This window comes from Haliotis rubra, unplaced genomic scaffold (genome assembly GCF_003918875.1).
Source record: "Haliotis rubra isolate DU_JTF1 unplaced genomic scaffold, ASM391887v1 Scf34, whole genome shotgun sequence".
In the NCBI taxonomy this organism is placed as follows: Eukaryota; Metazoa; Mollusca; class Gastropoda; order Lepetellida; family Haliotidae; genus Haliotis; species Haliotis rubra.
This window is the reverse complement of record NW_025767013.1, coordinates 1565505-1580859: the sequence shown is the minus strand read 5'-3', so window position 1 is coordinate 1580859 and position 15355 is coordinate 1565505. Positions and strand designations below refer to the sequence as shown.

Here is a 15355-nt window from a genome sequence, read left to right as displayed (position 1 = left end):
ACATGATGCAAGTGCTGCCACCTACCTGAGAGTGCCACAGAGATGACGAGGAAGATGAGAAGCTGTAGTAGACGACAATACAGTGAACTGATCACCTGCCACGCCCGGCAGATGCTACTCTTCGGCTGACCGGCCTCAAACCTCATCTTTGGCGGTCAACACTCATTAGACCACTGGTAAAATCCCACAGCAGGTCAGATAGTAATAAGAAGTATCCAAAGATTGTCACTGGACCTGGGTTACTTGGTCACATTTCAGATCTGAAACAGGGATTCCATGTATTACAACATCAGCTTGATGCTGGTCAGAGTACAAGCACAGCTTATGGCAAGGTAAATAGGGTCTGGGTCTGACATGAACAACATAGTCAATGACAGTAAATGGGGTTTTATACAATCTGTGTCTGACACAAACAAGCACAGTCAGTGAGAAGGTAAATGGGGTTTTATACAATCTGTGTCTGACATGACCAAGCATAGTCTATGTCAAAGTAAATGAGGTTTTACACAATCTGTGTCTGACACAAACAAGCATAGTCTATGTCAAAGTAAATGGGGTTTTATGTCATCTGTGTCGGACACAAACAAGCACAGTCAGTGAGAAGATAAATGGGATTTTATACAATCTGTGTCTGAGATGAACAAGCACCGAGTGAGTCAGTGAGAAGGTAAATGGGTGATTTATATCATCTCTATCAGAGACGTTCAAGCTCAATCAGTGAGAAGACAAATGGGGTTTTATACAATCTGTGTCTGAGATGAAGAAACACTGTCAGTGAGAAAACAAATGGGGTTTTATACAATCTGTGTCTGAGATGTAGCTTGGCAGTTGAAGTGAAAATTTGAGTGTTTTCATTTACAATCACCACTAACAAAGTGCTGAGTTGATATTTTAATTTTTTGACCCATCTTCTATTATTGTGACAATTAAATCTCCATTTTAGGCCTCTTTTATCTCAAAGATCTGAAAGAAAGCTAGAACTAGAAATCATTTAAATGTTAGCTCAACTGTGCTGTGTTGACCAGAACCCAAGACTGGCTAATTTGGATGCTTTACATACGATTTCGAATTTGGCATGGGTCTTCATTTATCAAAAGTTCTTTCACATGGAAAATATTATCTTTGACAACTGTAATATTGACCAAAATCGAGGGCAATTAAATTCAGTGAAGGACTGCTAAAAGACCTAATGTTCAACTGTTTTTGTAGAAGTTATATCATAAAGAAGTCAGTCTTTGAAAAGTTGAAATGAACATAATGTAACCTGGCACCTTGCTAACAAAAACACCATAATTCTCATTTTCCTACATGTAACTCCTACATGTGGTTCCAATTATCATTATCAGGAAACCTTTCAGATACCAATTTCACAATAGCTATGGCCATTCCACTCCACAAATGGTCATGTTTCTGTTGACATCCTAACACTGATCAGCTTTACCTCGCCTTCATCAGACATTATGCATACACAAAAGTTGGTCAAAATTCAAATTTTGTCCAGCAACAAAAGGTGACAATAGATGAAGTTGACCTTGGATGAAGATGCATGACGATGACAGATGCTGCCACTCTGCTGGTCCATACCATTTGAATATAAATGAAAGTCTTCATTAAATCAGAAGGCTAGCTTGACCAAAGTTGGCTTCACTCTGTACAACATTTGTTTCATTTGCTTGGCTATCACTGTTGACATTTTTAAATGTATTACACACAAAAAAGAACACACCAATGACTGACTGACTGACTGAGTTTGGTTTTACGCCGCTTTTAGCAATATTCCAGCAACATCACGGCGGGGGACACCAGAAATCGAACACACCAATGACAATAGAGAGAAGTTGGAATTAGGATACAGCTACCATGCGTTTAATTTTTCTAAATTCTAAATCAATGAAGAAACACTATGTCAGTTTATAATCTACACTGTTTATTTCATATCAAAGTTTCAGTGAGTTTGTTTGTTTGTTGTTTAAGGCTGAATTCAGCAATATTTCAGCTATATGGCAACAGTCTGTAAATAATCAAGTCTGGACCACACAATCTGGTGATCAACAGCATGAGCATCGATCTACGCTATTGGGTTACGATGAGATAAAGTTTAAATGAGAATATCCAACTGACCATGTGACAGTTATATATAACCCACATTTATTACATGCAACAAGGAGGCTATTTCAATACAAGTTTCGTTTCTACCTCAAATACACACTGACAAATGACCAAATTCATTCAAACACAAGCACCAGAAAATCAATATAACTGTCCTTCGGAAAGTACCATCCATAACAGTGTAGTGTCCAGAATTTCAACAGTATTACAACTTTATAAGTGGCAACGACATTTGAGGTAGGCAGTTACAACCCTCGTATCTCACACCTGCTCTTGGAATAACCTGACCTTCTCCTTTGCTCTGTGTCTACATGCTAGCACAAAACATCACCTCTTTATGGCTCACATGAAACTGTGCTTGAAGGCTCAATAGGCTTGTTTCATTTTAATCAGTGCTATTCTGATACGATGGGTAATTTTAGCATTGGCAACCTGTTATTTTTTCACTTCTTTCACACAATAGATCCTCTCAACTCACGCCTGGTTTATAGGGTAAAAACCAGATTGAGGTTCACGGATTTCATTGATTCAGTACTAGTCATAGACTAACATATGGGAGCGCCTCCGTGGTGTAGTGGTTAGAGCGTCCGCCCGGAGTGCGGAAGGTCGCGGGTTTGATCCCCGACCGCGTCATACCAAAAGACGTTAAACTATGGAACTTGTGGGTCCCTGCCTGGCTCTCTGCATTAATGGGTACAACAAGGACTGGTTGGCTCGGAGTCAGTATAATGTGTCTGAGTGGGGTATTCATGCTTCACTGCGGCATGGTATCTCAGTGGGCTAGCACTATAAAACCAGCTTCAGTCTGGGCTAGTACAAGCAGCCGCACATACACATACACACGCATGCACGTTGTCATATGAGCAAAATATTCTCAAGCACGACGTTAAACCCAATTCCACCACCACCACTAACATACGGTCTCTGATACAAAAATAGTTTACAGAAAAATACAGTTGTTACATTGTCTTAACAAAATATAATGAAAAGTAACCCAGAGTTTCTTTGTTTGCAGACATCAGTAATCTTGACTTCCACATATTATAGATTTGTAAGTCTGGTGTTGGATATATTAGTTTCAGGGTCTGTCTGAAAGATTACACTAGTTGAAGAGGATAATGTTTCACACACTTCTCTTCAATCCTGGATATATGCTGTGTACATCTTTTAACAATATACTAGCCATATCACAGAAAGGGACACCAGGAATGGTATAATTATAATTAATGATTATAAAAATGAATGGTGCTCATGATGTTGATCACTGGATTGTCTGGTCCAGACAAGATTATTACAGACCACCGCCATATAGCTGGAATATTGCTGAGTGTGCCATAAAACTAAACTCACTCACTTTAATAATAATATTAATAATTTAATCTATATTTAATTGCAAATATATGTGGGTAAGACAGATAAAGCTGCATGACCCTCATGGTCCAGCTTTTGACTGTCGATGATTATTTTCCAGGACCTTCAGTTACTTTTTTAGTAGGTACACTATTGATAATTACTGGAAAAAAATGCTAGAACAAAGTAATAAAAAAGAAATATATGACAAAATGGAATATCTTCACAATAGAATGATTCCTAATTGAAAAATAGGAGCTACTTTTAGTATAACTGAACAGGTGAACAGGGTTAGAGGACGACTAACAGGATCAGGTGGTCAGACTCACTGACTTGGTTGACACATGTCATCGTATCCCAGTTGCGTAGATCAATGCTCATGCTGTTGATCACTGGATTGCCTGGTCCAGACATGATTATTTACAGACCACCATCATATAGCTGGAATATTCTTGAGTGCAGTATAAAACTGAACTCACTCACTCGCTTGTATAACTGAGTCAGACTGAAAGTAAGTGTTTTAATAGGCCATCAATGGTTATTTTCATCATGTCATCATTTCATGGCTAACTCCATCATTAATTCAATGTGTTAATTAACTGAAGGATGTCCTTGTGTGTAGTAGGGGAAATGTTATATTCCACCCCCCCCCCCTGTGATGCCATCTATTATTTCACTATCTTTTTAAGTTTTCACAATTCAGATTTGAGAAGAAAGGATATATGGAACTATCATCAATATACTTATACACAATATTTCAACTATTTTCTTTTAGTTTGGTCACAGTGACCAACCTTTGCAGAATGAGGACAGATATCATCAGATTAATACATATATATACAAAATTATTTTCACTATTGTTAGTTTTTATAAGAATAACTTTTTTACAATCTTTATCACTCTACATTACAAAACCATACAAACCACTGAACAATGTCTTGATCTAAAATTGCATGCACATGATAATTATTAAAAAACAACTTCTTCTCAAATCTTTCACTTGATGGTCATGGCAACTGTAACTACATGTTGTACATCTTTAATGCTTTAAATTGTAACTCTGGGTCCTTCAACAGCGAGACCTTAGTGCTGTGATTGACAAAAGTCAAAAGGTATGATTAACGATTATCTCAGCGAAAGACTTTTTTTTATCCAATATGATATAGTTCATAAATAATTAAACTGCAATAAAGTTCTACTGTATTTGACAGGAATATCACAGCTCAAATATTGCTAAAAGTGTCATGGAAATACACTCTCTTATCTAATTAGATTGTTGTATATTGGCCACGTATTGGCTCCACCAAAGCACTTAACATAAGGATGGGTAGGAAAAGTCAACTATAATTCCCACTTCGGTAATGACAATAAATACTGTATTCTCCCCAGGGTGTTGAGTCAATTATGTGTCACGACAAATCACCAAACTGAGATAATGATGCCATTTGGAGCCTTATAGTATTAACAACAATGTGGTATACATTCAGTCGTTGTAAACAGATCATTAGCATAACAAATGGGATTCTGAAACGGAATGCCACTTCAATTACGAAACAAGCGGAACATAAACATGACTCAATCAGAAGTCCCAAGCTCTATTTCCAAATCTATGACACTTGAACTCTAAAGACTGCCAACACAGCAAAGATTGCATTTTTCAACCCATCCCTGAAATTAATTTGTTGAAGTTTTGACACAGCATCGTTCTGCTTGTTTCACGGCATCATGCAAGCCATGCAGACAGCATGTATATTCCATTGTTTGTTCCAAGAACCAAAGCTAATGATGCTGGAGCTTGATATCTTAAATTCAAAATGTCAATGTCAGAGAATAATCACTTTCGGTTATCTACCGAAACAGATTCCATTGATGTGCAGTATGTGGGCTCTTCTCTGCCTTTTTCTGAATTCCCAAAGCTCATCACATACTATTTCTTGCTTATCCGATATAAACAGTTTCAGAAACAGCTGGAGTTCCATTACTCAATATGGCTACCTGAATCACCCCCATTTGTCTGTTGCAGTACTTTCATGCCTCAAACTGCATAAGGTTTTGTAAGAGATGTTCGACTCAGTCTAACAAACGACATTGACTACAACATTGACTTTATTTATAGTGAGTGAGTGAGTTTAGTTTTACGCCGCACTCAGCAATATTCCAGCTATACGGCAGCAGTCTGTAAATAATAGAGTCTGGACCAGACAATCCAGTGATCAATAGCATGAGCATCGATCTGCGCATATCGGAACCAATGACATGTGTCAACCAAGTCAGTGAACCTGACCACCCGATCCCGTTAGTCGCCTCTTACGACAAGCATGGGTTACTGAAGATCAATATTCTAACCCGGATCTTCATGGGTATATATAGAGTTATAAGGCGAGGTAGTGCCCCTTAATATTACTAGAATACTTACAATGTTACAGATCAAATAAAGTAACATAAATACAGAAATCAAGTAAGCTCAAATAGTGAGTGAGTGAGTTTAGTTTTCCAGCAATATCACAGCAGGGGATACAGAAATGGGCTTCACACATTGTACCCATGTGGGGAATCGAACCTGGTTCTTCGACACGACGAGTGGACCACTAGGCTACCCCCACCACCCCATAAGTTGAAATAAGATCATAAATAAACACGGAGGTCAAGAATAAAACCTACACAAAAAGTGGGGACAGGTTTCAACAGAACAGAAATATTTTGCGTACTAATACATAAAGATATGTATAATTTGCTGAAGACATTTCAGGGTAGAAATTCTTTTCTTATTGCACCAGAGGCGAGACAAAAATCATGACAGCACAGAAATAGGCATTCCTCATGGCTGAAAGGCACATTTACATGTATTATACATTTGAAAAACTGACGGTCAGAAAATTGGGGAAAATTGATGATTTGTATTACATAAAGTCAGTGAAAGCATGTTCTCTCACAAAAGTTACCACAAAAGCATTGAACATATTTATATACAGACATGTTTCATCAAATATAACTGGGGATTTAGAAGTTAAAGAAATGCTATCAATATCAATTAAAAGAAAGAAGATAAAACTTTCATTACAATTGCTTATCATCTACAATGTATATACAATGTACATTTTTCATGTTGAAATGACATTTCCACATGTCAGATGCAGATGGACCAATATTCTTCTTGTTGCTACACTTTAATCCTTACATCATACAAAAGTACCTTTTCAAAAGATTAATGTGACTGCATTTAAATATGGCTGCTGAGCTGGCCATTAAAAATGACGATAAATGTATAACACTGTCCTGTACACTCGAAGGGACAACACTACAGCAGAACACTGTCGACGATGAGACATCTGATGTAGCATCATTTGAAAACAAAAGATTAATATGACTGCATTTAAATATGGCCACTGAGGCAGCCATTAAAAATGATGTTGGAAATATAACACAGTCCTGTACATACAAAGGGACAACACTACAGCAGAACACTGTTGAAGATGAGACCTCTAATGTAGCATCATTTGAAAACAAAAGATTAATGTGACTGCATTTAAATATGGCCGCTGAGGTGGCCATTAAAAATGATGTTCGATGTATAACACTGTCCTGTACACACAAAGGGACAACACTACTAAGTCTGTTGAAGACCTCTGATGTAGCATCAGGTTTAAGGGCTATATGTATTAAGATTAAAGCTCATATATCAGGGTAAGGGCAATAGTGTAGCCTAGTGGTTAGCATTCACTCATCATGGTGAAGATCCAGGTTCGATTCTTGGGTACAGTGCATGAAGTCCATTTCTGGCATATCTCACCATGATATTGCTGGAGTATTGCTGAAAGCAGCATGATACCATACTCACACCCCATATCAGTGTACAATATCACAATTCACCAATACCTACAACATACTTCTACAAAATAAACATAATCACCATATATTATCGTTAGACACAAATCAATAAACAATGGAATAAATGGTTCGCCAATGAGCCAGGCTGGTGTTTTGGTGACCATAATGACAACTGAAGTACTGACAAGCTTAAAATGAAATCAAAATCTGATCCTTGTATTCCTAGAAACTAATGTACCATTTGTCAGATTGTATATGCAGTAATATGTATGCAAGGCTTAATTAAAAGTTAAGTGTAGGTAACAGCTGTGTTATAGTGAACAAAGTGGCAATTATTGAACAAACTAGCTGTTAGATTTGACATCTGTGTAGTGAAGGTCATTATATCGTTATGAAGTAATCATTATTCCTTTTTCATTACTTGTCTTGACAGCATAATAATAATAACAATGTTAAAATTTGTATAGCGCCTGGATCCAAGGTTTGCTTTAAGGCGCTTGGTCGAATGTTCTGTTGAAGGTAACTGTTTTTAGTTCTTTTTTGAGAATTAATTCGATTAGATTCAATGATATTCAATGTGAAACATGTAATCAACTTTTCAAATAAAATGATAACAAAACTGATAATAAGATAATAATCATAAATCTGCACTTATATTGTGCATCACTTCACACAAATATATGCAGATAGTTCACTGTTAATATTTTGATATCAATATAATTCAAACTGTTAAAGTTCAACATGTAATAAAGCAAAACACAATTTGTTCAATTTATGGGGATGGGAAGATTATAATAAAACACCTCCTCACCTCTTTAAATAGTGTCTTCTCTCTGTAGTGTTCTCCAGTGTTGACGTTCACACTGTATCCGAATCAGAGATCCACCACAGTATTGGTCACACGTCTCATAAATGTCTAAGATTCTTCTATATCCCAGAATACAGCCTTCAGTCACCTGATCACATTGTACTTCACAGTCACCAATACTCCGATCGCTCAATTGAAATGTACATTCATTGTACAAGAATATCCACTGTTAAAGTATTTTGTGTGAAACCTAAAGAATTATGAAATATATGTCCTGTTCGCAAGACTTTCGAAAAACAGGTTATGAAATACAGCCGTATTCACATGCTTGGAATGAGGGATGAAACGCCTTCCTTGCTGTGAACTGTATTAAAATCCTTGTAGTCAAGTTTTCTGTTAACACACCTGGTGCATAATCAGCTCCTCTTCCTATCACTCCTTCCGTCTGTCATTCAATCCCAGATTTTCTCTGACAATGTGGAGGATTACTTTGAGCAGAGAGTTATCTGCGTAATTTGGTCCATATCATTGCCTACACGGTTTCCGAACATGCACTACTTAATCCAGCCTGCTCCTAGTCTTGTACACCTGCGGTTCCCAACCTGAAATTCACAACAAAGTATTTTGATTAGCTTAATTACACACCACATTACCTCCAGGGAATGAAGCTCTGGTCTCAACGTGGAGGCGAGAGTGGTTTGTTTACACTACACCACACATGTCAAAATAGTCGTCTTCAAACAAACAAATTAAACCCAACTGACATAAAACAGAGAAGAGATTCTTCTCCAGGGATTCTTCTCTGTCTCCAGTGACAATGCACTAGTCTTATGTAGCTAGAAATATGCATGTATGCATATATGCATGATACAAAAGAACTCTCCTTTGAGTTTTGAGTATAATGTTGTGGCAATAAGAAAAATCCTTTGATAATTTTGCATGAAAAGATCTTGACAGACAATTCTAGATTTGAAATGGCTTCTTAAGAAACCTAGAGCCACATAAAAATGTGTTTTCAGTCTAGCTATGATATTGCAAAAGAAAAGAATAATCACTGTATTGAAAACACTTTTTTTGGGGTGATAAAGACCAACTTTATGGATGAACAAATTCTTTAATCAGGTGATGCGATGTTTCAATACAGATTCTTGTGATTCTTGTCTCACAGTCAAGCAGATTCTTGTATCTGCTTGACAACGAGACAAGAATCTGTATAGAAATGTCACATTACCTGAATAAAGAAGTTGTTCATCCATAAAGTCTGTCCTTATCTGACTCTCCAACTTCTAAAAATGCCATTCAAAGAAGTCATCTTTGTGCATTACTTTATAACTTTTCTTTCAAGAACTAAGTTATTTAATAAACCTCAAATCAATGTACACAATCTTTAGTCTTTTGGCATTATAACAAAACAACCAAGTAAATGTATGTGGAATAAAGATGATGAAAATAATAAAAATGGAAGCATGAGACCTATTGTCTGGAAACAGATGGGAAATCTTAAGGTTAAAAAGAGTGCTAAAAACTTACAACGTGACAGCCTGAGTTAATAGTCCCTTTTAATATGAGTAACAAGACTATTCAGGTTAATGATACTAAGAAAGTGTAATCTCAAATATAACATATGTTACAAGACTATTCAGGTACATGACTTCAAATTAAGAAACATAATCATTGTGATTTCAGAAATATCATCAAAATGTGTTCATGATACAGAATGAAGCATGGAGAACACCAGGTGTTAAAACCATCTGGTTATCTTAATGACAGCATAAACTGACCCCTAAATCTATGTGAATCTACTTTACATTGTGTACATCAGTAAGGAGCAAAAGTCTAAGCTGCAATATATTATTAAATTGTGACATTTGCACAGACAGACTGATTGCTTATTAATTTACTTGTTTAAAGTTATTTGTGGATATCTGCAGACAGAATGGATATATTATTAAAGAATTGCTTCAAGAATGTCTTGCCAAGTACCAAATCACTGTCAACTTAATATTCGGTTCTTCATCTTCAATTTTTCCAACATGTTTCATCAACATCTTTTTTTTTCATTTTGGAGAAACACATACTTCTTTCAAGTACATATGATCTTTTAGGTTCAGACTGTAAACAGACTGTGCTGTAAAATATTAATGACATGTTTGGTAAATGGTTTTGAAAATGTAGTTCCTAAATAAAATAGCAGATCAAACATAGCAAGATGCATGCCCTGCTGAGATAACAGAAGAAATGTATGTATCACCAAAATCCATTTATGAATAATTCATATTCATAAAATTATTATCTCAAAATGGTTGGATGCAGTAGATTTTACAACTGGACCACAGAGATTGGACTGTTTTATGAAGTCAATTTTCTAAACAGTTTTATGCAGCAATTTAATTTAGACAATTTGAGTAGAATCCCAAACATTAAAATCACATAAGGAATTTGTGTCAAAGTTTATTCTGACATTCCTGCTTAAGTCTGACATAAAGTTTAAATTTGTATTATCCAGGGAACAATATTCTTTTAATATTACTACGCTCTAGTATTGAGTAAAATGAGTAACAAGTAAAAGTTACATTTGTTAATAAAATACTAAAGTACAAAATATATGAAACTATTCAGCTCATAATAACAAGGTTATATGTATGTTAAAAACGGTAAGAAATACCACAAGAGTCGTCAGAAGATAAGAAATTCACCAAACCCCTACCAATTCAAAAGAAAATATAATCTTTTTGTGACACCAAGCGAACAGAGAATTCCTATCTCATCTGTCTGTCCGTATCCAGGAGTGTTATTGAACACTCATACCAAGGCCACAGACTTGGGATTTGGAATCTTGTATTTGTGTCTGGTCCTATTTTGCAAAGATATCACACAATATCTGAAATCCTATGAAGATTTAATAGCACCAGCTTACAATCTGGTCATTGTACATGTTTTGAGAAATAAATAGGTACTTTTGGAGGTATGCTCTGGAAAATAATGCGTTGAGCCAAAGTCAAACTTGTTGAAAATGAACAAATGATATTTCTAAAATTCCTAAATAGCAAAAAGGCAGCAATTGACACCATATCTTAATATGTGCAATTTTTCCTAAAAGAATATCTGTTAGTCTTAGAATTATGGAGCAATCAAAATTGATTATGACAGACAGATTACTATAGTACTCCATATTATATGATTTAAAAACATTTCAGATAATAAGAACAATTACTCAAAACCTTTATCCTTTAAAAACATCTTTAAAAATGTATTGTTAATGTATGCATATATGAAGTGTTTTGAATGTCAGGTAAACTGTAACGTGAACACTTTCAAGGGAATGGATCTTACATCACAGGTAAGGAATTGATGCCTGTAAGTACAGTTTCATGCACAAATAGAGACAATCAGTATAAGCACAACATTCATGTCATATTGGAGACAGATAGAATTACTGAAGGATAATATTGGGGAAAGATTTATGATAAAACAACACCAAACCACACTAAAACACTGATAATCACGCATGCCTGGTAAATTGTCAAATATTAGCAGCTTGTGATAAGATGCTGACTATTCTTCTCAGGTGTTCCACAGTAAGTAAGTGAGTGAGTGAGTGAATGAGTATGGTTTTATGTCACTTTTAGCAATATTCCAGCAATATCGCGGCAGGGCACCAGAAATGGGCTTCACATATTATACCCATGTGGGGAATTCGAGCCCGGGTCTTTGGTGTGACGTGTGAATGCTTTAACCACTAGGCTACCCCACCACCCGTCTGTTAAGAGTAATGTTTTGATACTGTAAATAATGGCGTCTGGACCAGACAATCCAGTAATGGACATTATGAGCATCAATCTTCACAATGGGATATAATGACATGCATCAACCAGGGTAGCGTGTCTGACTGCCGGGTTCTGTTAGTTACCTCTGAAGACATCGAGTGAGTAAGTGAGTTTAGTTTTATTCGCACTCAGCAATATTCCAGTTATATGGCGGACGTCTGTAAATAATAGAGTCTGGACAAGACAATACAGTGATCAACAGCATGAGCATTGATCTGCACAATTGGGAACCGATGACATGTGTCAACCAAGCCAGCGAGCCTGACCACCCGATCCCGTTAGTCGCCTCTTACAACAAGCATGGGTTACTGAAGGTTCACTCTAACCCGGCACCTTCATGAGTTAAGACATCAGGTACAGGTTATAGAAGTAAAGACAGTTCCCCACTAAACTTGTTACCCTATTCTGCTTTCTGCAAGCCCATCTGCTATAGTTTCATAGGCCATTACATGCCAACATACTATCCATTAATACACTTTTGTGATAACATCAGTAATGTTTACATGTAATAGTGTAAACTAATGTTCACTAAATGCATGAATGCAACAAGTTCATGGTTATTCACCTTATGAAAACAATTAAGCAAATTTGATGAAAAAACATAACATATCATGAAAGATATATTATTATATATCATGAAAATATTGGCTGCATTCCAGTGAGAATGATCACAACATGATTTGAATAATATCGAAATACATCTTGTTACGCATAGTAGTAGTGATAGTGCTGGGGTTTATGATCATCAGCGATTCATACTGCTGGGGTTTGGTGGTCTTCAGTGATTCATACTGCTGGGGTTTGGTGGTCTTCAGTGATTCATACTGCTGGGTTTGGTGGTGCTCAGTGATTCATACTGCTGGGGTTTGGTGGTCTTCAGTGATTCATACTGCTGGGGTTTGGTGGTCTTCAGCAATTCCTACTGCTGGGGTTTGGTGGTCTTCAGTGATTCCTACTGCTGGGGTTTGGTGGTCTTCAGTGATTCCTACTGCTGGGGTTTGGTGGTGCTCAGTGATTCCTACTGCTGGGGTTTGGTGGTCTTCAGCGATTCATACTGCTGCTGGGTGATTTGGGGTTTGGTGGTCTCTTCAGTACTGCTGGGGTTTGGTGGTGCTCAGTGATTCCTACTGCTGGGGTTTGGTGGTCTTCAGCAATTCATACTGCTGGGGTTTGGTGGTGCTCAGTGATTCATACTGCTGGGGTTTGGTGGTCTTCAGCAATTCCTACTGCTGGGGTTTGGTGGTCTCAGTGATTCAGGTCTTCAGTGATTCTCATACTGCTGGGGCTGGGGTTTGGTGGTCTTCAGTGATTCATACTGCTGGGGTTTGGTGGTCTTCAGTGATTCCTACTGCTGGGGTTTGGTGGTCTTCAGTGATTCATACTGCTGGGGTTTGGTGGTCTTCAGTGATTCCTACTGCTGGGGTTTGGTGGTCTTCAGCAATTCATACTGCTGGGGTTTGGTGGTCTTCAGTGATTCATACTGCTGGGGTTTGGTGGTGCTCAGTGATTCCATACTGCTGGGGTTTGGTGGTCTTCAGTGATTCCTACTGCTGGGGTTTGGTGGTCTTCAGCAATTCATACTGCTGGGGTTTGGTGGTGCTCAGTGATTCATACTGCTGGGGTTTGGTGGTGCTCAGTGATTCATACTGCTGGGGTTTGGTGGTCTTCAGTGATTCATACTGCTGGGGTTTGGTGGTCTCAGTGAATTCATACTGCTGGGGTTTGGTGGTGCTCAGTGATTCATACTGCTGGGGTTTGGTGGTCTTCAGTGATTCATACTGCTGGGGTTTGGTGGTCTTCAGTGATTCATACTGCTGGGGTTTGGTGGTCTTCAGTGATTCATACTGCTGGGGTTTGGTGGTCTTCAGTGATTCCGTACTGCTGGGGTTTGGTGGTCTTCAGCAATTCCTACTGCTGGGGTTTGGTGGTCTTCAGTGATTCCTACTGCTGGGGTTTGGTGGTCTTCAGTGATTCCTACTGCTGGGGTTTGGTGGTCTTCAGTGATTCATACTGCTGGGGTCTGTTGTGATCTTCAGTAATGGGGTTTGATGTGATCATTGATTAATACTGCTGGGAATTGATGTGATCATGACTGATTAGTAGCGCTAGGGTTTGATGTGATCATCTTTGATTAATACTGCTTGGGTTTGGTGGTCCTCAGTAATTCTTAACCATCTGATATTGAATAATGCACACTTATTGATACAATTTCTATCATTAACACAATCAAGTTCATAGAACAGATGACAATCCTTAGAATTGTTTTCAAAGCGTTCATACACCTAGCACTCCATGTCAAACACCTGGGTAAACAGTATGTACCTTGGCAGTTCATGTAAAACACCATATCATGTTTGCCTGATTTGTCGTCTATGATCTCCTGGTAAAGAGAAAAAGAAGCACACACTGTCATCTTTCACTGCTCAAGCCCATCTACGATATTCATAAAATATTCATGACCAGTATTCATGGCTAAAGTCATACCATCACGCTACCTCAATGGCTAGACAGAGATGACTGTTTTTAATAAGCCTGAGTTTCTAGTTTAATACTTAATGTAGGGAGTATTGTTTAACTCGAGACACTCTACAAATGTAACCGTACAGTGATGGAAACAAAAGCCACAGCCTTACACAAGAGAACACCTAAAAATACTGTGATTGAAATATTGATGGTAAGGAGGTGGAACAAGCAGACCTGTGAGATATGCTGGCTGATTCATGACTACAGCCTTGTGGTCCTCAACTGAAGCATAATACTCTAATAGTTTACTTTCGCATTCAATGTTGTCCTTACCTGATGAAGCATGATGTATAACATATCTCCATTGCTGGAGGCGTTACAAGGGGATTAGCCCTGGCGAGATAACAATAGTCGAGATTCTATTATCAATGGCTGTTTGTTTTCATGGCCATGATAAATCTCTAATAAGTGAAATGGACAGTGGGCTCTTATGTGGGTATGGTCATTAAATAAAAGGGAGATGGTTTATTTACGACAATATATAATGGAATAACTGCTCAAGAGCTACGTTTTCTTGTACAACTATGTAGTTAGTTATCATGAAATGCACATGTTACATCAAGAGGAACAATAATTCTGCCTATAAAAGTTATACCTACTCTTTTTTTCTTAAATCAAGCCTTATGCCACTAATCAACATTATTATACCTTTGTAGGATAAAAGATTGGTCCTGGTATTCCTCATGACAGGACTGATGAGTTGAACTTTCTATTGTGAAATCTCAGAATATCAGTTTCAAAATTTGTAGTTTACAACGAGGGAGATTTTTGTTTACTTGTTTATTGGTTAATGCCTCATTGAGGAATATCCCAGCTACATCATATGTTGGTAAATAACTGAATCTAGAGCAGACAATCTAGTGATTAACATTGTAAGCACTGATCTACATATTTTGGATAGATGACATGT

At 37.4% G+C, this 15355-nt stretch overlaps 1 protein-coding gene across 4 annotated transcripts in view; it reads right to left on the bottom strand.

Moving 5' to 3' along the window:
• Positions 1-15355, bottom strand: part of LOC124284587 (zwei Ig domain protein zig-8-like) — a 226855-nt gene that overhangs the window by 137432 nt on the left and 74068 nt on the right. For all 4 annotated transcript variants that reach the window (XM_046720689.1, XM_046720688.1, XM_046720691.1 and 1 more), the window contains exons 2-3: positions 8099-8697; positions 26-260 (exon numbers count right to left, since the gene is read on the bottom strand). In XM_046720689.1, the coding sequence (XP_046576645.1) occupies positions 26-146 (121 nt within the window). In that variant the 5' untranslated portion in view covers positions 147-260; positions 8099-8697. The remainder of the gene's footprint in view (positions 1-25; positions 261-8098; positions 8698-15355) is intronic.